At 40.5% G+C, this 22019-nt stretch overlaps 1 protein-coding gene across 1 annotated transcript in view; it reads left to right on the top strand.

The window, feature by feature from the left end:
* Positions 1-2651: 2651 nt before the first annotated feature.
* Positions 2652-22019, top strand: part of STK3 (serine/threonine kinase 3) — a 128514-nt gene continuing 109146 nt past the window's right edge. Inside the window, exons 1-4 of the mRNA XM_041412923.1 lie at positions 2652-2825; positions 9541-9621; positions 10061-10189; positions 12101-12215. Coding sequence (XP_041268857.1) covers positions 2803-2825; positions 9541-9621; positions 10061-10189; positions 12101-12215 — 348 coding nt within the window. The 5' untranslated portion in view covers positions 2652-2802. The remainder of the gene's footprint in view (positions 2826-9540; positions 9622-10060; positions 10190-12100; positions 12216-22019) is intronic.

The following is a 22019-nucleotide window of genomic DNA, read 5'->3' as shown; positions in this document are numbered from 1 at the left end:
AATCTCATAGTATATTCATGCCTCCAGAACATCTAGACTTCTCTTAACTGGGAACTCTGAATGAGGTAGGAGAACAGAGGGAATCTGTTTTCCCTTTCAAAGTTCCTTCTTTGCCAGTGGCTAGGTACAGTATTGTAATGAATACTAAATCAGTGTCATATTTCACAGCATGGTTCTCAAATTCATGTCACAGGGGAAACGTGAGAGAGTGTTATTTATTCCAATGTCATTCACTAAAAATACTACTAGAAATTATAAGAGATGAATAAACTGATCTTGAAAAATACCGTGGTATATGTGTTATCCTACTGATGTTTTATTTTCAGTTTAAATGTACTTAGAAAGCTTTCTGGCAATTGCACAAGATACAATTTAAATTTCTGTGAGAGAGGCATGGAATTAGTCCATACTTTTTTTTTTTTTTTGGCACTGTCTGCCCCACTATGTAATAAAGCTATGTACCTAACTTCTTCTCTTTCAGACATCTTGAGTTTTTTATACCCTTTTCTTTCTTCAGTGGCATAGGTGGAGGACAGTCCTGCTCCATCTTCCTCAGTTACTACTCAGGGTAGTTTTTGAAGTGGGGATTGTGATATTAAATAGTTTCAAATGAAACGAGAAAATTTCTAAACATTCTATTTTTTGCTTGGAAAAATTTTCTTTTGTTCTCGTCAACTGTTGTTTAAGGGAGAGGTACAAGTGGCAGATTAGACTGTTTACCCTAAGTTTTTCCAGAAAATGAAATATATGTGTGAAGGGGGAGAGGGAGCATTTCTTGGCTCTGTTTCTTTGTATTGCTGTTACAACCATAATATAGTACCTGTATTTTATTTCTAAGAATCCTTTTCCTTACTTTAAAGTGTCATTTGTGGCACCTTTGGCTTGAGAAATGGGAGCAAAACCTGCTCCTCTGAAATAACCTGGATAAAATACTGCCTTAAATATTTGTTTTAAAGGATGTGGAGACAACCTCTGCATTCCAGGAGTATTAAAGCCAAGTAGAGATGTCAGACTTCCCTTCATTAGGTGAAATTGGTGAACTGTAAATAATAATTGGTCTGGCTATAGCCAAATACCCTGTAGAACAAAGCTGGACACTGGCCACGTGGCATTTGCTATCTGCCTGACCTCACCTGTCCTTGAACTGGAAAATGAGACATCTTGCGGGATTTCTCCTCACCACTTTCTGAGGCACTCATACCATACTCCATCTCAGGCATCTGCTGGCTCCTTTTCCTGGGTGGTTTTTATTTTTTATTTTTTATTTTTTATTTTTTTTGGCATAGCCTACAAACTGCTGTTTATGCTATGGACACATCTGGCAGTACTGCTGGTGAGCCACTGTGGCCTGTGGGATGATGCTTGGAAGAGCTCTGCATTAATCTGTTGTACAAAGGAAGATGTTCTATTGCAGTTTTTCCATGACTCAGAAAAACAAAGAAACCAAAAAGGTCATATGGTGGTGTGTGATTTGTTTTGTGGGTTCATTCAATAATGCCATTGTGCATTTGGCCCGACTGCAGTGAGTCAACTGGGTTGGATTGACTCAGACAAAGTAGAGGACTTGCACAACAGTAGGACTTCAGTCATTCTAAATTCCCTTGCTAGTGCACATCAAAGAGACGAAATTACGTACGGAGTGCAGATTTTTCTATCAAGTGGGAGTGTAATACTTGCACATCTAAAATCAGTTTGAAGTGGAATGTGAGCATCTCAGTGTTTTTATGGGACTTGCCTAGGTGTTTTACTACCTTGAACTTCCATTAGTTAGGCAAATAAACCTACTGTCAGGAAAGGATACAGAAATAGGCTTGAGCATGTAAGCTTTTCTTGTATTGACTTGGCTGGATCTACTTGGATCCATCAGATTCAAGCACATAAACAGCAGAAAGTCGAATTTGTAAGGTGGTGAAATTGCAGCTGCCACATGGTGCTCTGGAGCCTGAAACCTGCTGCTTGAATAATTACGCGACAGCTTCCCCCGCTTTGCCGGGCAACTTGTGTGCCTTGGCACCGCAGCCGCAAGCGCCGGCACTTTTCACCTCAGCAGCTTTCCCGGGTCACCCGCGGCGGCTGCGGGAGCAGCTCCGCCGTCCTGCCGTGACTGACTCCGAGCTTCCCCTCAGCGCTGCCCTGCAGCCGGCTGCCCACGGGCACCTGCACTTCCTGAGGGAGGGCTGGGCGCCGCTGCCTCGCCCCTCACAGCCGGGTGAAAGGCTCGGCCGCCCGGCAGCGCTGCCCCGAGGCCACGGGGTGGCCGCGGGGGAAAGAGCCGCCCTCAGGCGGCGGTGCTGCCCTAGGCTACCCTTGCCCGGCGGCGCAGCGCCCACAGCGGGGGGACCAGGCGCGGAGGCGGAACGGCCCGGCCCGCAGGGACGCCCCGCGGGCGGGGAGGGTTTCGCGGGCGGACTACACCTCCCGGCATCCCCCGCGGGCCGCGGCCGCACTGAGCATGCCGGGAGCTCGGCAGCGCCGCGGCCTCCATGATCTTCCCCTCCTGCCGGCGCGGCAGCGCCTGCTTGTCTCGCGGTGGGCGGGGCTTTCTCGCAGCCCCCCCCAGCTCTGAGCGACGTCCACACCACCCTATCAGCGCCGGCTGTAGCGCAGCTGTAGCCAATCAGCGGCGCGGGGGGGCGGGCCCCCGCCGCGGCCGGAGGTAGCGGTAGTGGCGGCAGCCGGAGCGCGGCCGTGCTAGAGCGTGGGCCCCGCGTTGAGGGGCAGTGAGATCGCTCGGGAGCTGTGCGGCTTCGGCGGGGCCCGGGGGCTCGGTAAGCGGCCCTGGGGGGCCGCGGCGGCGCCGGCATGGAGCAGGCAGCGCCCAAGAGGTAAGGACCCTCCCCGGCGGCCCCTTCCCCGCCCGGGAGCGGTGGCACGGCCAGGATGAGGCCTCGGTCCCGGGGTCTGTGAGGGGGCGGTGGGACAGGGACGATGCTGAGCCTTGCTTGGCGGCCGGAGGGCTCTGTCACGGGGGGAAGGGTTTTCTGTAGGGTGGATGCCCCGGCGGAGACGAGCCCTTGGGGGCTGCTTGAGTTGACAACATTTTTAACGTGAAGTGAGGGAAACTTGGTCGCCGAGCAGAGCCCTCTCTGCCCTGAGGGTCTCTCACTCGGTGGTGCAGGTCTGTGGCAGGAGCACACATGAGTAGTTCTCTTTTCACGTTGGAAAGCGTCCTTGTGCTCTGCTGCTGGAGGGATGGATGCTTGTGGGGGTGGGCGTTGCATAGTTGCAATTGCAAATCAGGGAGTGGGAAGAGGCAAAACCCAGGAATATTCCCACAGTAGATGTATTTTCTCCAATATATTGGCTCTCAGGTTATGTTACTTACTGTGCACGTTTTAAAAAATAATTTACCGTTTGACTTAGTGCATAAAACAACTTTGCTTTGTGTTAAATTTAAGTTTAATCATGTATTTCAGCTGGAACAAGATATAGTTGTACAATACACTGGCTGTAGTTGTGTGGTGTACAGAATGTAGCTACATGGTTTACATATATATTTACTGTCTTTGAGCTCTGGTTTTGCTTTTGCTTCCTGATAATGAAAAATCTACACAATAGGGGGCTACACAATATAAATTTGTGATAAAAGATATTAGATAAGTTTTCACATTCATCTTTAAAACCTGTACATTTCCCATTTAGAAAAGAATCTTTAAAAGTAGCTTCCTGTAGGATTATAGGACTTGAGAAGAATGTAGTTTTAAACATCTGATGACTTCTCCAATAACACATCAAGTGACAGTACCTACTGTGGAAAACTTTGAAAAAGAATTGGCTTGCAGTTGCTATCTAGGGTGGTTTTAGCAGGCAGTGGGGTAAGAAGGGACAGGCCTGCCGTGTACTTTCAGGCTGACAGTGCTGCATATCTCAAATGAAGGAAGTAGGACGGGCGCCAGCAAAAATTTAGGAAGAGAAATGGAAATGTCTGTGGTGTAATCAGTGTCACCAGCAGCAGTGGAAGCCTTGGGAACTGGTGGTATCACAGGACTGAAAACCATACTGTGAAGTTAGCGTGACCTGCCGGATGTTTTGGGGAAGATGTGGCGTTTGCTGTAACTTTGTTGCCTAGCTGGAGGTGTGTGTCTGGCCTAACTGAAACTAAGAGGTGTTTAAATCATTGGATTAGCTCAGAAAGAACTAGATTTGGGAATGTCTAAACTCTGGCGTGTTTTTATATTCCACATGGGTTTTGAAGCTTTTTTTCCTGGAAATTTGTGATGAGAACTCAGGTTTGTTTCTTTAGTGGAAGGGGAAATTTGAACTAATTTTTTGTTAGTATTAACTCAGGTTATTTCTTAAGATTTGAAGCAAAATTTTCATGTCTGTGCTTAATATCGCCTCTGTTGGTAATTTTGTACAGTTTCCCAGTTGTTGGTGTTCCCAGCTATTCTAGGCCACCCCCTTTTTCTGCAAGTCTAGAAGAAATGCAGATTATTTTTTGTGGGCTGAATTTTTAGTGCTGACCTTGGAATGGGCCTTGTTTACTTGGCAGAACAGATGTGAACACCAGAATTCTTTACTTTGGTGGCTGTTGTTCACAGGAGCAGTTACTGGGAGGGATCTCTTGGCATCATATCTGTGGTGCATCTGTTTACAGGTAGCAAGAATTTCATATGTACACTAAAAAGCTGCAGGGGTGTCCTGGAATCCCAGTGTTGCCTTACAGGTGTAGGGCACTTTTATCTCCACTTCCCTGTAGAGAAGCACACAGTGCCATTGTCTGTTGCGTGAATCTGTAGTGCAGCCCTTCAGAAAGCAGCAGTGGTGATGCCCAAGTGACATTCTGGGCCATTGTGACTTTTTAATGGAGGCGCTGTCAAAACAATTCAGTTTTTCCCTTGGCTAACACTGCGCTGCAATAGTAACACAATACTTTTAAGGAAGAGTCCTTTTCAGAATGCTTTTTACTTTAGAAATAATTTAGAGTAGATTTTCTGATTTTATGCTGAACAATTTGTGCAGTAGTTGACACAGTGTTTTCTTGCATCTTAAATCTTTAACTGTACTTTAGATGTGCTTTATAGTTTTTTCTCTCACTAGAAAGGAGATTTGCTCTTGAAATAGTTACAAAATTTGCCTCTTAGTGTTGCAATTTTCCTTTGTTGTTACTGTTTTGTTTTTCTGTATCCTTGGCAAGCTCTTATGTGAGGATGCAGGTTGCATGCAAAGGGAAAAACAAAGTAGTTATGGACAGAATTTTCTCAAGTACATAGTTTTTAATCGTGCCCACCTCCTGCATGCTGCTGCCAAATGAAAGGCTGCTTAACAAGCATGGGAAGTGTTAATGAAGGTTTTCCAGTCTTTCCTTAAACTTGAGTTTTAAATGTTCACTGAAAGCCACAACTTTTCAGCTTTTGTGGGAAGAGTTCTTAGAATGCAAACTGCTTGTGAAAAAAAGTGTTTTTTAATGTTTGTGTCAGTGGACATGTTGGCAATTGTCCAGTTCCTCCTGCAAATGATGGGACAGAACTGTTTGGGCAGAAGGCTAAGTGCGCGTACACAGCACGGTGGCGTAAACTGTCTGAATGTGGCTTCTGCCTGGGTGAGTGCTGTGAAGCAGAGCAAATCTCTCATGGCTTCCACATGCCACCTCTACTTCAGATGGCTGCAGTGATTTCTCCTACTACCTCCTCTTTTAATATGTCAGTATAATTGATCCCAGCCATTCTTTGTAAATGTTTCAATGTGCTAGTTCTTCTGCACAATAAACCACACATATTCATGTTTCTTGGAGAGGCTGTCCAGTTTTTTGTAACTCATGACAGTAATTGATGGTTTTCTATTCTTTATTCCAGCTTTATTTTTATTTTTGAACTTTCAGGGATTTTTTATCCCTACCTCTGTAGCACATTACCAATTTATTTGTGAAATCTGTATATGATGACTGTAGGGTACTATAGTCATACTTTTTTTTTTCCTTTCATTTTTTAGGGAGGAAATCTCTAGCTCTTTCATATTGCAGTTCAGGATTTACTGATCTTTATGCTGCAATTGAGTGCCTCCTAGGTTTTCCTTTTCTAGAGTTTTGCTGATGCACTCAATGGCAAATAAGGTTCTGGTGAGACTAGGAATTGTTTTCTTGTATTAACTGGATTTATAAAAGTACAATTATTTGCTAGGATGTATTTTCCTTGTTAAGAGACTAAGTGTTGTGTGGAAAGTCAAACCTTCTTGGAATAAGAAAATAGTTTTCACAGGTCTTTCCCAGAGGTGTAGTTGAGTTAGTCCTTCTGATTTAAGGAACAGCTTCCCTTCTGGAAGACTTCTAAAATAGCTCATAATCACTACCTGATAGTTTAGATTCTAGAGAAAAAAAAGTAACCCAGAACAACTTCGTGTCCAGGTTTTTTGTTGAACTTCTCTGCATCTCCTTTGGACTTTCTCATATATATATATATATGCACACACATATGGCACTGGGCACTTGCATCCTTTGGCCAGAGTAAAGCAGTGCCTGGATTTACTGATTTATTTGTTCTGTTTTAAATGCTTGTGTTATGAAAGTAGAGGATCAGTGAGGGAGAGGGGAATGAGACACATTCTGTCTTTCTCTCCTATTGTTCTTGTGCTCTTTGTCTCTTCATTTTTGCCTCCTGCCCCCTCTTCACCTTGCCCCCTTCCCCCTGCCATTAAGAGCTGATGCTCAGGTCTTAGATGTGTTTCTCTGTCCCAAGGTTGTTGCTTGCTTTTGACAAAGATGCTATTTGTGGTCTCTTCTTGTGTCCTGCTTGGTGCTTTGCAGACAGTTACACCGGTTGCCACCGTATTCCTTGTTTCTCATAGAGTTTTCATAAATGCTGTCTTCACTGCTGCCCTGCAGGGTGTATCGTGTGGTGTTCTGCAGTTCAAGAGCTGAATATTCTATTTAAACGTCCAGAAACAGAAATCATTGGAATGTCTGAGTCATTAGGATTTTTCTGTGGTTCAAAGAGCCGTGGTGTTGATGCTGTCACTTGAACAGCGGCCCCAGCGTCTGTACTGTTTCAGTGCTTGTGGAGGAGTGGGAGGTGCTTTCACAGGGTATTTCCTGATGCCATTCTTCAGGCCGTGTACTTTTCTCACTGGAAATAGGTTTTATATTAAGTGTTAAGTGTGATTTGGTCTCATCACATGTGTGTCAGAGTTGGATAATATGAAAATAATTTTAAAACTACAGAATGCTTATTCTTTTCAATCTTCTGATCGCTTCTCAGGTGTTCCAGATAATCTGTTATTTGACAATTACGTTGGTTTTGATCAGTTTGTGGCTGTTAATGATTGTTTCACTAACTCTTCTCAAACACTTGCAATGCTTTTCCATTAATGGTGCTATTGGAACCCTTTTGGTGTGGATTTTTTTTTTTTTTCTTTTTCATTTTAGCAGGTGTTACTCTTTCAATGAGCAGGTGGAATTGTTCTCTTTGTGGGCATCTCCAGTCAGGGGTACTGTATGCTTTCTCTTTTCTTGCTGTTACTAAAAAGTTCAGTCCCACTGCTTTTGTGTTTAGTACATCTTTTTTTACTCAGCTCTTTGACTCAGCTAAAGGTTATGCTTTTTATTTTTCAGGGCTCTGCTTATATTATAAACATATTGTGCATGGGGTTTTTTGGTGGCAAGAAGGGGATGATGGCAGCAAGTTATTCTTGAATGCAGTCTTTAAGGCTGCATATAGTCTGTTCAGAGAGGAAAAAAATTTGGAACAAAGAAGTAAAATGAATGATTTATTACTTTAATACCTACCAGCAAAATATTTTTCCTCTTTGATTTGTCTCAACATAAGCTTTTTCAGTAATGAAATATGTGCTTCTCTGCAAGGTATAAGTTCTGTCTTTCTGCTTTCTAGTGTCTAATCAAAATGAAAACAGTTTTGTTTGTGTAGGGTAGTTTTGCAGACATTATTTAGCTGTTTTCATTTGATTTTTTTGCTGTTTTTCTCCATGTTGTGCCTTTCCTTTGCTGTGAAGATTTTTATTTTCCCTAAACACCCAGACTTTCCAGCTTTTTGACTGTTTGCTGTAGCAAACTGCGTGGTCTTTATTGTAGTTAATGCACCTTTCCTCTCTGATTGTGGTTGCTTTTTGTGTTCATGAAATTGCTACATCTGTGAAATTGTTCTTTGATGTATAAATGTGTGCACCCTTGTTTAACACCAATCCATATGTGTGCTTTTCCAATTACTTTAAATTCTTTGCTTTTACTTAGATGGTTGGCAATCACAAACCTGTTTTGACACATGAGTTCCCTCATTGGTCAGTCACTTATTTTTATTGATTTTGTATATCACAGAATTGCGTCTCCTAATATGAAGGTTTGGGTTTTTTTTTTCAGAGCACTGTTCTTCCACTATTAAGATTTGTCAGTCTTTTCTGTCCATGCCCTCCATCCCCTATTGTATATATGTTTCTAGAAAGTGTTGTGGGATAACTTACTTTCCATAAGTTCTCAATGATCTGCTGTTCTTCAAAGTTTCCCTTTTTTATTTCCCTTTTCCCCCTCCTGCATATGGAATACATTGACTATATTTAACACTACAGCACCAGCTTTTCTTCAGCTCATCTTCTGCTTTATTAGTACTCTTGGCTGTCATGTAGAGTCAACTTGTTACTTCAGTCTTGCAGCAGAATTCCCTATAACTTCATGGTGAAGGGTTTACATGCTGCAGCCACGCATCCCTGCTGCTGTGTGGTTGTATTTTCCTGCGCCGTGTTCAGTGGTAGCTCTAGAGCGAGCTTGCAGCCGAGTTGTGTTTTGAGATTTGCCAGGAGTCTGGGGGCCTGGATAGCTGGGAATACTAGAGACCAGGGAAAGGCTAGGACTGCTTGTAAAGGACAGCAAATGGTAAAAAGGAGTTCAAAGTGCTGGAAGAAATCATAGGCTGTTACTGAGTGATTTGAGACTGTGTGAGAGAGAGCTAAAGGCAGATGTGGTGGTGGTATGTAATTCGAGATTTCGTTGCATCCTGTCCCTGTGTGCATTTACAAAGATGCAAGAGAAGCTGCCCCAACAGCTCTTATGGTACTCAGCTTTTGGAATTTCAGTCTTCTGCTGCTACCTGGGAAGTGCTACCATATGCTCCCAGAATCATCTTGAGTTCAGAATTCTGCTACTAATGAGGTCGTTCACTGGCTGATGGGGGTGCAGTTTAGAAACTAAGTACTTCATGTGGATGAAAGATTGGTTTATAAATAGAGAACAGTGTGGCATCCCCTTAGCAGTAAGGGGCATGAGTTTGCATGCTGACAGTTTTTTGAGGGAAGGTAAACTTTCCTGCATTTTTGTCTGTTTCAACAAAGGAAGTAGTTTGAAGAGTGAATTGGTCCCATGCTGCTTTGAATTGAGCAAACATTAATGGGAAAGTGATAATGACAAAAACTGTCCTAACTTTAATTAATCTTATATGACAGTTGATTAAAATTTGGTTGCTGTTACACATTAGGTATTCTATTTTCATTGGAATATATTTTCTTTGTAATAATTTATTCTGTCTGCTTGCTTGTGTAAACATTTGCTTGAGTTCTTTCTCTCCCCTCAAAAATAAATAACTTTTGCCTTTCTTTTAGCAAACTGAAAAAGCTAAGTGAAGATAGTTTAACTAAGCAGCCTGAAGAAGTCTTTGATGTTCTGGAGAAGCTTGGTGAAGGGTAAGTACAGCTATTTACAGGGGCATAGGATCAGAGGGAAACAATACATAAAGCATATGTTGGAATATTAAGTTACAGAGTGAGTGACTGTAAATGCCTCTATAGACAAGTTTTACTGCTAAAGCAAATGCATGCTTTAGTAGATTTCTACACTTTTCCTTATATATTTATGCATTTTTTTAATGTCTGTTGTTTGTTAACACAGCAAATGTACTTGCACCTGTAATGGAATTAGAAATTCTTAAGTCTTGACAAAAATTTCTGCTGTCTTGACAAAGCATTCTTCTGTCTTTCCTGAGGTCCTGGTAGAACTGATCTTTTTGTTGCCTGAAAAATGCTCAAATTGCTGCATGAACATATGGCTTTTGTGACTTTTTGTGCATAATGGAAACAGAAGCAGTTTGCCTTATTTTTTAAAAAAATTGTCTCTTATTTTTAGGTCTTATGGTAGTGTGTTTAAAGCAATACACAAAGAATCTGGACAAGTTGTAGCAATTAAGCAGGTCCCTGTGGAGTCAGATCTTCAGGAAATAATTAAAGAAATCTCTATAATGCAACAATGTGACAGGTAGGTATGAGATTTCTGTTCCCTTTCTAAGAGTCTATGTGGAAATGTATTTGTACTTGTGAAAATAGTTGAAATGTAAGCAGCTGCCAACCTTTTCATGGAAGGTAAATTGTCCAACACAGACTTTTTAATTAAAGGAACCATGTTGTGGACCTCCTCCTCTCCTTGCTTTGGATTGAAGGAAGTACAAATCATGTACATAACAAAAACTGTTGAAAGAATAAATTCTGGCCTCTGCTTAGAATTCTCCCTGCTTGCCTCACTTTATTTGCACTGTTAAGGCCAAAGGTTACTTTAAATATCTTGGGCTTTATGAGATTCTGAATCCACCTGTTTCAAAAGATTGATAAGGATGTTTCTAGCAGAATATGAATGGCTAGCATTTAACTTCCAGAAAAATCTTTTCTTGTCTTTTTCCTGTGGGAATGTCCCTTTGAACAGTCTTGTGAAAGTGCTGGTGGATTGTTACCTTACACTTGTTCACAGGTCTTATGATTGCAGGTTTTGTAGAAGAGGAAGCCTTAATGCAAGGATGCAGAAATTGCTGTGCTATTTCTGTTGTCTATGGAGTTTTGGGCTGTAACTTCAAAATCAAATTTATTAATGTCAGTCTTCAGGCACATATGAACAGTGTTTTGAAATTGCACAGCACTTGATGTTTTGAAAAGATAATCTTGTCCTGATTGATAATAATACCCAATTGTTGCTGGAATTCCTGGCATAATATAAATCTGCTAAGAGATGGTCACAAAAATCAGTGGGTTTTCTTTAGAAGTAATATAGCCTTCTTCACTGCATGAATTTATAAGGAGCAAGATCAATGTGTCATGCTTGTAAATGCTAGACATTTGGGCTAGTTAGGAGGAGACTGACCCACCTTTGCTTCTGAAAAGGCAAATTCATTTAGTGCTAACAGTTGCTCTTAAATGAAGTAGTTTTTTGATAGTGTTGACCTGTCTTTTTGTAAAGATATCATGTTGAAGGAGGCAACCATAGGTCCTCTCTTCTTCTAGTACCAGTCTGTATGAAGAATGTTGCTGCCAGAAATGCTGATCCTAAAATACAGCTCCTTGCTCCAAAACAAAATGGTGTTTGGTTCTACCCCATAATGGAGGTGTTCTGATTCACTGTCTGAAATCTGAGTATCTCACTTCCTGACTTTGTGGGAGATAGATCACAATCAAACTGTAGCCCTCTTTGTTTCAGTTCCTGCCAAAAACCCTACCCCAAACCTACACCTAAATATACCATCTAATAACTTATGAGGGATGATTTTTTATGTTTACTACATCTGTTTCTGCCTTTCTTTTGCAAGTGACTCCAAGGAAGCATTATGTCAAGTGACAGACTGATGAGAGTAGCAAAGCAATACCTTCTACCACATGGTTTGTGACCCTACTATCACTTCACATGAGATGCTTCAGTATGAAAAGCATTTGCAAATCCAGCAGGCTTCAAACCAGCACTAGATTATCTTTAATGAGAAAGTCTAGTTCTGTGCTTGAAGTAAATTCATTCTTGCAAAACTGGGGAAACATGGTTCAGTTTCCATGTGATTTTGCTCTGGAGAGAAGAAAACAAGGCAGTCTTTCTAAGAAGAGAAGCATTCAAGAGAGGCCTTAGAGGAGGGAAGAACAAAGCTTTTTATCAGATGACTGATGTTTGGGAAAACTATGTCTGTATTTGAAGGTTGTAGAAAACCTATATACATAGTAATGCCTTTATAATTTTATTAAGTAATCATAATTTACTCTAAAAAGGCATTGGTTAAGCTAATTACAGATATAAAATGTGTTTGGTTGCACTTTTTCTTTAGCTGTGTCAAACAGTTTTTAACAACAGGTGTGCTGGTGATGTATTTTTTCTTCTACTAGGAATTCATCTGTTTATCTAACTTTTTTTCCCATTTAGTCCTTATGTTGTCAAGTACTATGGCAGCTACTTTAAGAACACAGATCTATGGATTGTTATGGAATATTGTGGAGCTGGCTCTGTTTCAGACATAATTAGACTGCGTAATAAAACGGTGAGTTTTTTTTTAAATATAAAGCAGTTCATAAAATCAACTTGTGAATTAAGATTGGAAGCCAGAAAAAAGGCTGGAGTTACAAGACACGATCTTGGCTGATGCCAAGGGGCCTGTCTGTGCCTTGGTTCCCAGGAAACAAGCTCATGCACTTACTGACTGTCATTGTGCATTCCTCTGTGGAGTGGTCACCAGCAGAAGCAAATGCATTTTGAAATACAATTCTTGGGAATTTCCTGAAGATTGCTGCTTTGTAGAAGGCAAAACTGGCTTCTTTCCCCTACCCCTTCCACCTTAGAGTTTGTCAGCAGCCACTTAGTAGCTGCATAGTTTGGAAACAGGTGTAAAATTGTCTTGCTCTAACTCAGTAATTAGGGAGCATGAGGAGTAACTGGCTCATGAGTTCCTTGGGTAACTCATGGAAGTTGAAGGGGAAGAGATGCCTTCACTTCCTTGAATAACTCAAGGAAGGAGAAGGGGAAGAGATGCCAACTAAGGAATGTGGGAGGGAACCAAAATGGGGGTTGTATGGAAGTGTCTTCATGGACTTAAAACAGCAATAATATAGAGGAAGCCCGTAGGAAGCAGGTGTTGTTAGTTCTAATTAAGAAACAGCTTCTTTGAAAAGTGTTTTGCTGTAGCTGTCAAGCAACTTTGAACTCCTTTGAGCCCATTGTTTTCAGTAATGGGCTGAAACTTGAGGTATTCTTTTTACCAGCAAGTACTCTGAGGTGACACTACTTGCTGGGTTTCACATTTTGTAAACACTCCCTGAAATGTTCCTTGGTCCTTAATTGGGAGCAGAGGGGGAAAGTATAGGAGAGAAAAGCAACGTTTAGAAAACAAGACATAAAAGGAAATGGAATTAAGTTTATTAGGAAGTGGAGGTGATGTGGAGACTAAAGGGAGCCCCTTTGGAAAAGGTAGCTTTTATTGAGGCTGCTGGGATGTTGAAGTGACAGGGAAAAGCCAAAACCAATGTCAGATTGCTGGAGTTCTGCAATCTTCAAGATTGGTGCTGTATATTAAAAATTCTTGTATATAAAAAAATTTTTGCTGCTGTATATTATCCAAGGATCAGTAGCTCCAGTAAGAAATGGCACAAGCTAGTCCAGAATTTAAAAAACAAAAACAAACCATAACCCATTTATAGAATTTAAGAAGAGAAAAAAAAGGTGCAAACTTGTTTGTGCATTGATAGAAAATGCTTGAATTTTTATTTTAAAAAAGGTGTGTGTATGAATGTGTGTGTACTTATATGAAATTAGGCTATCTAGTTTTCTTATATCTGTTGTAGGATATTGACATAGTAAAATAATTCAAGATTTGAGGGGAAGGGATGTTGGAGTCTGATCAGACAAACTATGTCTTCTACTGCTGTTTGTTAAGGTACATATGATTAAATAGCATGAATTCTAAGACAGACAATAATCAGTAAATGCATGGGTACCAATGATAAAGCTTTTGTAAAGGCAAGTCATGGAGTGCATGGCTAGTAGAGTTCTGGGGAGCAGTTGATAAGGACACAATTAATGCTGGCTGCTGTAAATTTGGTTGGATGTGCTGAAATGTTTTTGGACAGACTTCCACACCAGAAGCTCTTCAAGCAAATAAAGCTGTAATCTGGAGTAAATGGGAAGTTCTGTCGCAGGTGGGTAATTGTTTTAAGTATAAGAAAGAGGGTGTTTTGGTCTGCTACATGGGTTGTTGTCTGTCCTGTTTCAGTAAGAGGGTAGAAATACTGGTGAGAGAGGTTGTATTCCTAGTGGTGGAAACTGGCAAAGACTTGAAAGGCTTTGTAGTACTGAGAAAATAAGCACAACTAAATGTGAAGAAATACAGTTGGCTTGGTGAGGAAGGCAAAGTCTTTATATTCAGGTTCATGAGTGCTTGGGCTTAACTTTTAGAAATAGTTGAATAAGTAAAGTGGTTGTCAGAGGTTACAGTGGTACCAAGGACACAGCAGAACTATGGAGATTAAATAAGGTAACAAGACTGATCAGAAGAAAAGACTACTTCGGGCTGATCAGATAGCCAGATGCATTTGTGTGCTATTTCTGTGATGAGAAGAAGTACCTGGAGGGAGAGACATGGTAAAAGGTTTTGAAAACCATGTGTAGCACCAAGAAAGTAAGATATGGGTATCTCACTGTTTATTACAAAACAAGAGATCACTTGTCACAGTAGATGCAAAGCAAAAATTTTTTCTTTGCACATGATGATGAGGGTCACTTTGTAGTTGCAGAAGTTCTTGTAGGTGCTCAGAGTTGATTTTCACAAGGCAGCTAAATAAGACCAGGAAAAAATGACTGTGCAGTCAAATGGGTAATGACTGGAGCAGGAAGTCCATGTGCTTCACATCTCTGGGAAGGTGAAGCAGACAGCTGTCACAGTTTACTTGGCATGTACTTACATTCAGGCAGGCTACCAGGCTGGACAGAATTTTCATCCTGGTGTAGAATAGGGAGTGTTCCAGTGCCTATAACAAAACAATAAGTAAAACAAACTCCTCAATTTCTCCCTTGCTATGCCTCTGTCTTGCAAGTTTTGGAAGATTTAGGCAGAGGCTTTGGATGTGTTTGAATGCTCTTGCTCTTTGTGGAACAGTGGCCTGATCACTCAGACTGTGTGTGATGGGAAACTTGTGACTATTACTGGAATGAGGCTGCTTAAAGTAATTGAGCATTCTGTTGATGACCTTACATTTTATTTTTTTGTTTATTTATTCATTCATTAAATGGAAATAAGAAATGGTTTTGTAATAAGAAAATAAATATATTCGCTTGGAAATAAGGAGAGAGTTCTTTCTTATTTTATCAGAATATTTACTGAATACAGTCAGACACATAGAGTTATGTATTCTGTAACTTTCCTAACTTGTCAAATGAAGACTGTGGCTGGGCCAAGGAAAAGTTTATTTCCTGCTTCTTCATGTTTAAGGAAAAGAAAGAGAAAGTTGAAGTAAGAACCCTTAAATGCAATGGCCATTAGGATTATCATTTGAACTTGATCTTAAAGGTCTCTTCCAACCTAAATGATTCTAGGATCATTGTTAGGTCAAATCATAGGAGAAGGAGGATTTTTCCTCCTGCTTGGGGAGGAAATGTTAATATGTATTTGCCTTTGTTGCTTGTCTCTATTTATTGATCATCTTCTGTTTTTGTGGTTTCTGATTTTCAAAAATTGTGTTTGTCTAAGAAAGTGAACAACACTGGGCTTTTTTTCACTGTTCTAGCAGATGAAAATCAAGGGAAACAGAATCCAAAGTTGGGGTAATTTTTAGTGACTGTTTGGAGTCTATTCATATGGAGAAGTTTTCAGCTTAGCAAGAGCAGGTTCTTGTCCAAGAGGCCTGAGCCATTAATTTGCAGTTAAATGGATCCCCGCAATTCTGCCTGGAGCCTTCTAGTGTGCCAGGCAGATCAGCAGCACTTCAGCAAATCCATGGTGCTTGTTAGCTCATCCGGGGTGTGGTGTTCATCAGTCCTGGGCAGCAAAGCTTAGATCTAGTTTTGTCTGCTTTTCTCAGAGACTGGTTTGGGAGGTACATGTATCTTATGCATTCAGACTGTGGGTTGCTGCCAGGAAGGGCAGTTCTGCTGCTGTCCTCTAACCTGACTGGTGTGTTCCTCCTGCCTTTTCCATGCCTCAGATGCAGTGATTGTCTGGCTGCAGGGTGATCTTCGATAAGCTTGATGATAGGATGGGGGAACTTCCTCTCTGTTCTGTTCTCCCCACCCCCTCATGAGCTAGCTCTGGACTTCTCTGGCAGCACAGTGGCTTGATCTGATGCAAGGAATGAGCAGTGTGGAAAGGGAAGGAAGAACATGTACGAGACTGACTTTCAGTGTCAATAGATGAGATAATTATTCACTGGCTGCCCTTAACATAGGGGAGAATATTTACACACAACCAACCTTGTCTCTCTAATGATTATTGAGGATGCATTTGCTTATCCACTGATCATGATTAACTAAGTAATTCTAATCCTGGCTCTTTTGGAACCAAATTCAACTGACTGAAACATACCAGGTGGTGGCTGTGTTGTAGGTTTATCAGACAAACCTGTCTTATTTGGGTCAGTATTGTAAGTAATAAGTGTAGCAATGGATAGCTGTGCAGGTGCTGTGTAGATGGGCCCAGAGATTGTGTGTTTTGTATCTAAAATTATTTCCTTTACATGCCATATAGTGCCTCATGAACTTTTGATGGTTAGCTTCTGTCATGTTTTCTTAGCTAATTACTTTTTGCCATGTGTTTAAGCTCCGCTAATTCAAGTGAATAGTGTTTTCAAATCTCTGGATGCTGTATTTAAATGTCCTGCTGGATTTGCTTTCTCTCTATGTTACCATGGGGATCCAGGGTAAATCTTTTGTTGTCTGGGCTCAAGGCATTTTGCTTGTAAGGATGTTGTTTTGCAGTCTTAAACAGTCATGTTTCTCAGTAATTTCACAGTTAAAATATTTCCGATTTGTAGGCCTTTGCTTCACTAAAGTTCATGTGATCATTAGCTGTAAAGCATCTATTAGGGCTCAGTACCTCTTGTATTTTTTAAGTAGTGTCTGTTGCAGTGTAACTTCCTCAGTTGAGCCCACATGGATTAATTAATACCCAGACAGTCCATACACCAACACTGAAATTCCTTCTGCACTGGCTCACTTGCTTATCTCATTTTGGTGTCCATGGACAAGTCCATCCTGGCTGTGCTGCTGCCATGTTCTGTCAGTGGGCCTTCCAGGGGATGAATTGATTCAATGGGCTAATCAGCTGTGTTACTATTCAGACACTGATCTTTAGGCCAACATTCTTAAATTATTTTTCTCTGCAGCCAGGTTGAGGAAAAGGAGGCAAGAACTTGATCACAATTGTCCTGGTTGCCTTATTCTGTGTTTAGCCTTACAAAGCAGTGTAGCTTATACTAGCTTCTACAAAATGCAAAGATGAGATTATTTGGTGCTTGTCTAATAAAATCCTTAGTATGGCTCTGAATGATTGACTGTTACATAAATGCTGGGAATTATTTTTCCTTAGTTCTGTAGAGCAGCATTGTAAGTTCCTTAAAAAATTGATTGTACTGTCTGACTCTCAGAATGATAGACCTTTCTTTCAACCTTGTATTAAACTGTGTTTATCTGCTTGGAAATTTGCTCATGAAAATTACTATTTTTCCCCCCAAATACAAATCTTTGTATGCCAGAAAAAAGATGCAAGTTATGTGTTGGTTAATTTTCATGAAAGAAAAGGAAGCTTGAGCTACACTGGTATTCATCCATTTCCAAAATAACTTTGTATATATTACATGCAGCTACATTTGACCAAAAGCATTCAGAAATGGGTAAGTTTCAAAACAAAGATTGGCCATGCAGCATCTTCTGGTAAATGTGCTTTGGGATACACTAACTGTCCTCTCTTCCCCCTTTTTCTACAGTGTTAGCGGATCATGCTCACTCAGTGAGGACTAATATGCTATTAAATAATATATCCTCTGAACTCCTGTGTTTATTTGCAAAATACTATAATAATTGCTCTGAAGACAGAATTATCCACAAACTTATCTGACCTTCCTCTTTCCATTAAAAGAAATACTGTTGTCAGCTTGTGCCATGAGCACATCTACAAGTCAGTTCTATGAAGACTGTGATTCCTGAATGATTTCTCTAGTTTCGTACAGGTGCATAAAATGTTGGAGTTCATTTTGTGGGCTGTCTTAAAACTACCCATGTAATACTAAAATGCTCAGCATCATATAATTCACTATCTGTTTAAAAAGTGTACTTCTTGGAAGAAAGCTTACAAACTACTGCTTCAGTTCCAATAGCTGTATTTTGCAATGTTTGTTTCCTACTGATTTATTTGCAGTCAGGTCACTGCTAAAAGATGAGAGAGACTATGGTATGTTGAGGAGGAGATAGGATTTTCACTTTTTTTTTTCTGATCTGAACATACTAGTTAGTTGCACAGTCAACAGATCTCCTTTGCCTCCTCACCCATGTTTTACAAAACAAATCTGTATAACTTCTGGGAGAATAGCAGAAGTTACATCTGTGGTTTGAAGTCAGTTCCTCATTTTTCAAATTGAGTTGCTAATGATTTTTCAAATAAAAAGTTGTTAGAATTGCTCAATTCCTCTTGTAAATAATTTTCAGTTAGTGCCAGTTGTAAGTTGCTCTAGCAATGAAATGACCGTGTAAATGTAGAATATGAAGACATTTATAATAAAATCTTGCAATAAAAGGTAGCTGTTTGAATGAATGTTTAATCAGTCATCTGCTGGTACCCTGTATACACCTTGCATCGCAAAACACGCAAAATCTTATTCCTGTTGTAATAAGGGATGGAAGTTTAACCTTGATACCTCCCCACACTACTCTTTCCTTTGAAAAGAACCCCATCATTGTTTGCCTTGGAAGGACAGAAATATCACCTGAATTTTTAATGTATTTCCAGTTTGAGTCAACCTCTCTGCATATAAAGTTATAATCTGGGCAATAAAATTTGTCTCCATAGGAGTTGAGCCAAGTTTCTTTACAGTCTTCCACATATATTTTATTTTACAATAAAAGAGTCTTTAGAGTTTAGATGGGTTTATTGCTATATATTATTGTGGTAAGGAAACAGATGAAATGTAGAAAAACCACAGGTAAAAGAAAGGCTACTGTTTTGAATTTGGATGGTTATTTTAGAGGTGGTAAGGAAGGAGGTGCGCAGTGTGCCACTGATTTGGAATAAGTGATAATTTTAATTTGAAAGAGACCTCTGGAAGTCAGCTAGGTGAATTTACTTTTCTAAGGAAGGAAGTCCATTAAGTGTTTAGGACCTTGTTCAGATCAGTTTTAACAATCTAAAAAACGGGAGACTCAACAGGCTCTTTCTTCAGCCCTGTGAACTTTTATTTCTTCTTGTATGCTCAATGGGGATTGTTTTGGTTTGTTCTAGCCCCTCTAGTCCAGTCCTAGTTGGACTCTCCAATTTGTCAGCCTTTCTTTTATATAGCCTGGACACAGGGCACTGTGTTGCAGATCTGTGTTCTCAAATGCTAAATAGAGGGGCATATTTACTTGACCTGACTCTGCTTTCCTAATGAAGGCCAGTCTATGGTTAGGGCATATTGCTGATGTTGCTGGCTGATGTTCAGCTTGTCTTCTGGAGCCACCCAGAACCTTTCCTGGAGGAATGTTCCCTGCCACATGGATTCTGAGTTCATACTGGTCATAGCATGGCAGTGGTTCTTCTTGGTGTGGGACTCTGCTGTTGTTGAGCTACTGTATTTGCTGTCAAGCTAATTCTTCCAGCTTGTTGAGATCCCTCTACATGGTAGCCCTGCCTGTCTGTTAGTGTATTGACTGTTTCCATCCTGTTTCATGTCATCCACAAACCACAATGGGGTGTGTGTTCTTGCTCGTTGTTCAGGTTGTTGATCAAGATGTTGGGAGTATTCACCCTATGATCAGTCTCTGAGAACATTGCTTATAGCTGGCTCTTGGTTACATGTTGAACCACTGCTAGCCTGGCAGTCCAGCCAGTTGTTCCTCTACATCTTCTCCATGATTCCCCAGATTTAGTTAAAAACTTATGTTGGAGACTGCCAACAGCCTTGGTTAAGTTAGACAAAATGACATCCTCAGCTTTGTCTTCATCCTCACAGGAAAATGACCAGGTTAATTTAGCATAATTTCCTTCTGGTCGACTTATGTTGGCTGTTTCCAGTCGCCTTTTTATCGTTTGTGTGTCTTAAGATTAGCTTCTCAGTGGATTCACCCCAGAATATCCTGGGGTCTGAGAATGAGCTGATCAGCCTTTAGTTCCTCAGGTCCTTCTTCTTACCCATTTTGAAGATGATGCTATTGTAAGGGACACCCTGATTGCTGTAACCTTTTAAAGCTGATAAAAGAGAGCCTTGAGTTGACATGAGCCAGCTCCTTAGTACCTTTGGATGTATCTTATCTGTTCTCATAAACTTGTATTTGTCCAATTTACTAGAGTAATTCCCAACTTGATCCATTTCGCTACTAGGCAGAGACAACTGAGAGTCAGAGAAACCCTACTAAAGACTACTGCAAGGAACATATTTGGGAGATTTCTGCATAGCTTGTCAACAGATTGACCACTCAACACTTTTTCCTTTTTCCTTCCTTTTTCCTTCCTTTTTCCTTCCTTTTTCCTTCCTTTTTCCTTCCTTTTTCCTTCCTTTTTCCTTCCTTTTTCCTTCCTTTTTCCTTCCTTTTTCCTCTTTTTCCCTTCTTCTTTTTCCCTTCTTTTCCCTCTGCATATAGACCAATACAATCTTCTTGCTGTCCTCTGTTTTGTTGTCCAGATTCAAGTCCACCCTATTCTTGGCCTTTGTAATTCAGCTTTTTACTATCCAGGCAGTGCTTCTTTATTTATCTTTAGCAATCTGTTTCTGCCCTTCGCATGCCTTATTTTTTGCACTTCAGTTATGAGTTCTTAGTTTGTTCAAGATGGCCTCCTGCCGTGTTTACTTACTTTGCCTGCCAGGAAAGACTGTTTTCATACTTGCAGGAGGTTTCCCTTTATGCCAGGCTCTTTGTTGGCTTGTAAGATTGTGCAAGGTGTCTCTCGGTGATGCTGTCAGACCCAGTGGGGATGGTATGAGCAGGCATGTGGCTTGTGAGCCAAGTGATCTGTTAGCAAATGTGTTCCCTGCAATGGTAAAGTTGGTTTAGAACACTGACAGCTCAAATAGGTGCTTCCTGTTAGAAAGGCATACAGTTGTGTTGTTTTAGCAGACCTGTGTTAAGGGCTTCCAGTGCAGTTCTTGACCTTATTCTTGTCAGAAGAGGACTTTGCACAACCAAACTAACTACATTGGTGCTGATCACAGCTGTGTGTAGACATGCCAAAGCATGTGCTACTGAATCATAGTTAAAATCTGCACTTAGTGCAGTGCTGAAGAGGTTCTGTACTTTTCTGCTTTACTTCTAAGGTTGTGCTCAAATCTGGTTCAGTACTTTATAGATACCTTATAGGAAGCTGGGACTTGGTAATGAAGGGCTAAAGAGTCTGACTTCCATATTCTGATCAGTTCTTGATCTGCCTGTGTCTATGTGTTAATGTTAGCTAATGTTAAGCATAAGATTTCCTGAAATAGTTTTTCCTATGAGCCGCTAGGTATGTTTTAGACAATTTTATGCTGCTGCTAGGCTGTAGTAATTTTCAAACTACACATAGTGTTAGCACTGTCTTTAATAATCCAGTACAAAAATGCTAATTTAAAGGAAAGAGAAGATGAAGTCTCTTGCATATTATATTCAAGAAATATTTTGAAAGTTATGTTACTGGGATTATGTAGTGAAAAACAAATCTTAAAAAATACTAACACTGATCATCACCTGTACAGTGAATATTTGTTGTTGTATTTATTGCAGCATATTTTCTGTATGAGTTTATGTGCAGGTTGGGTCTTATGATAGTGAGTTCTTACTCTGTCCATTACTGTAATATTGAGGCATCTCCTTAGATAATATAGGATTAAGTGAAGATTATCTGGCAGACGTAGACCAAACCTTGTTGTCCTAAGTAATGCCATTATTTGGTACTTTGCTCCAAGACAGAGGCTGAGATTTTGTTTGAAGAGCACTATCTTTACTCATAGCATATAGATTGGCTCAAAAGAGTCTAGTTGCCCTGAAAGGGAGGCTCAAGGAAAGCAATTTCAGGACACTGTAGTTTGTAACAGGTAGTGGGAACTAAAATTTAAGATTGGCTTCAGGCTAAACTGTAACAACTCTTTTTCTCTCTGAAGATTTCTGCCTACTTCCTAAGTTAGATGTCAAATACTACAAA

This window comes from Onychostruthus taczanowskii, unplaced genomic scaffold, assembly GCF_017590055.1.
Source record: "Onychostruthus taczanowskii isolate IOZ18803 unplaced genomic scaffold, ASM1759005v1 scaffold4, whole genome shotgun sequence".
In the NCBI taxonomy this organism is placed as follows: Eukaryota; Metazoa; Chordata; class Aves; order Passeriformes; family Passeridae; genus Onychostruthus; species Onychostruthus taczanowskii.
Note: the sequence above shows the minus strand (reverse complement) of the source record. Positions and strands in the feature narration are given on the sequence as shown.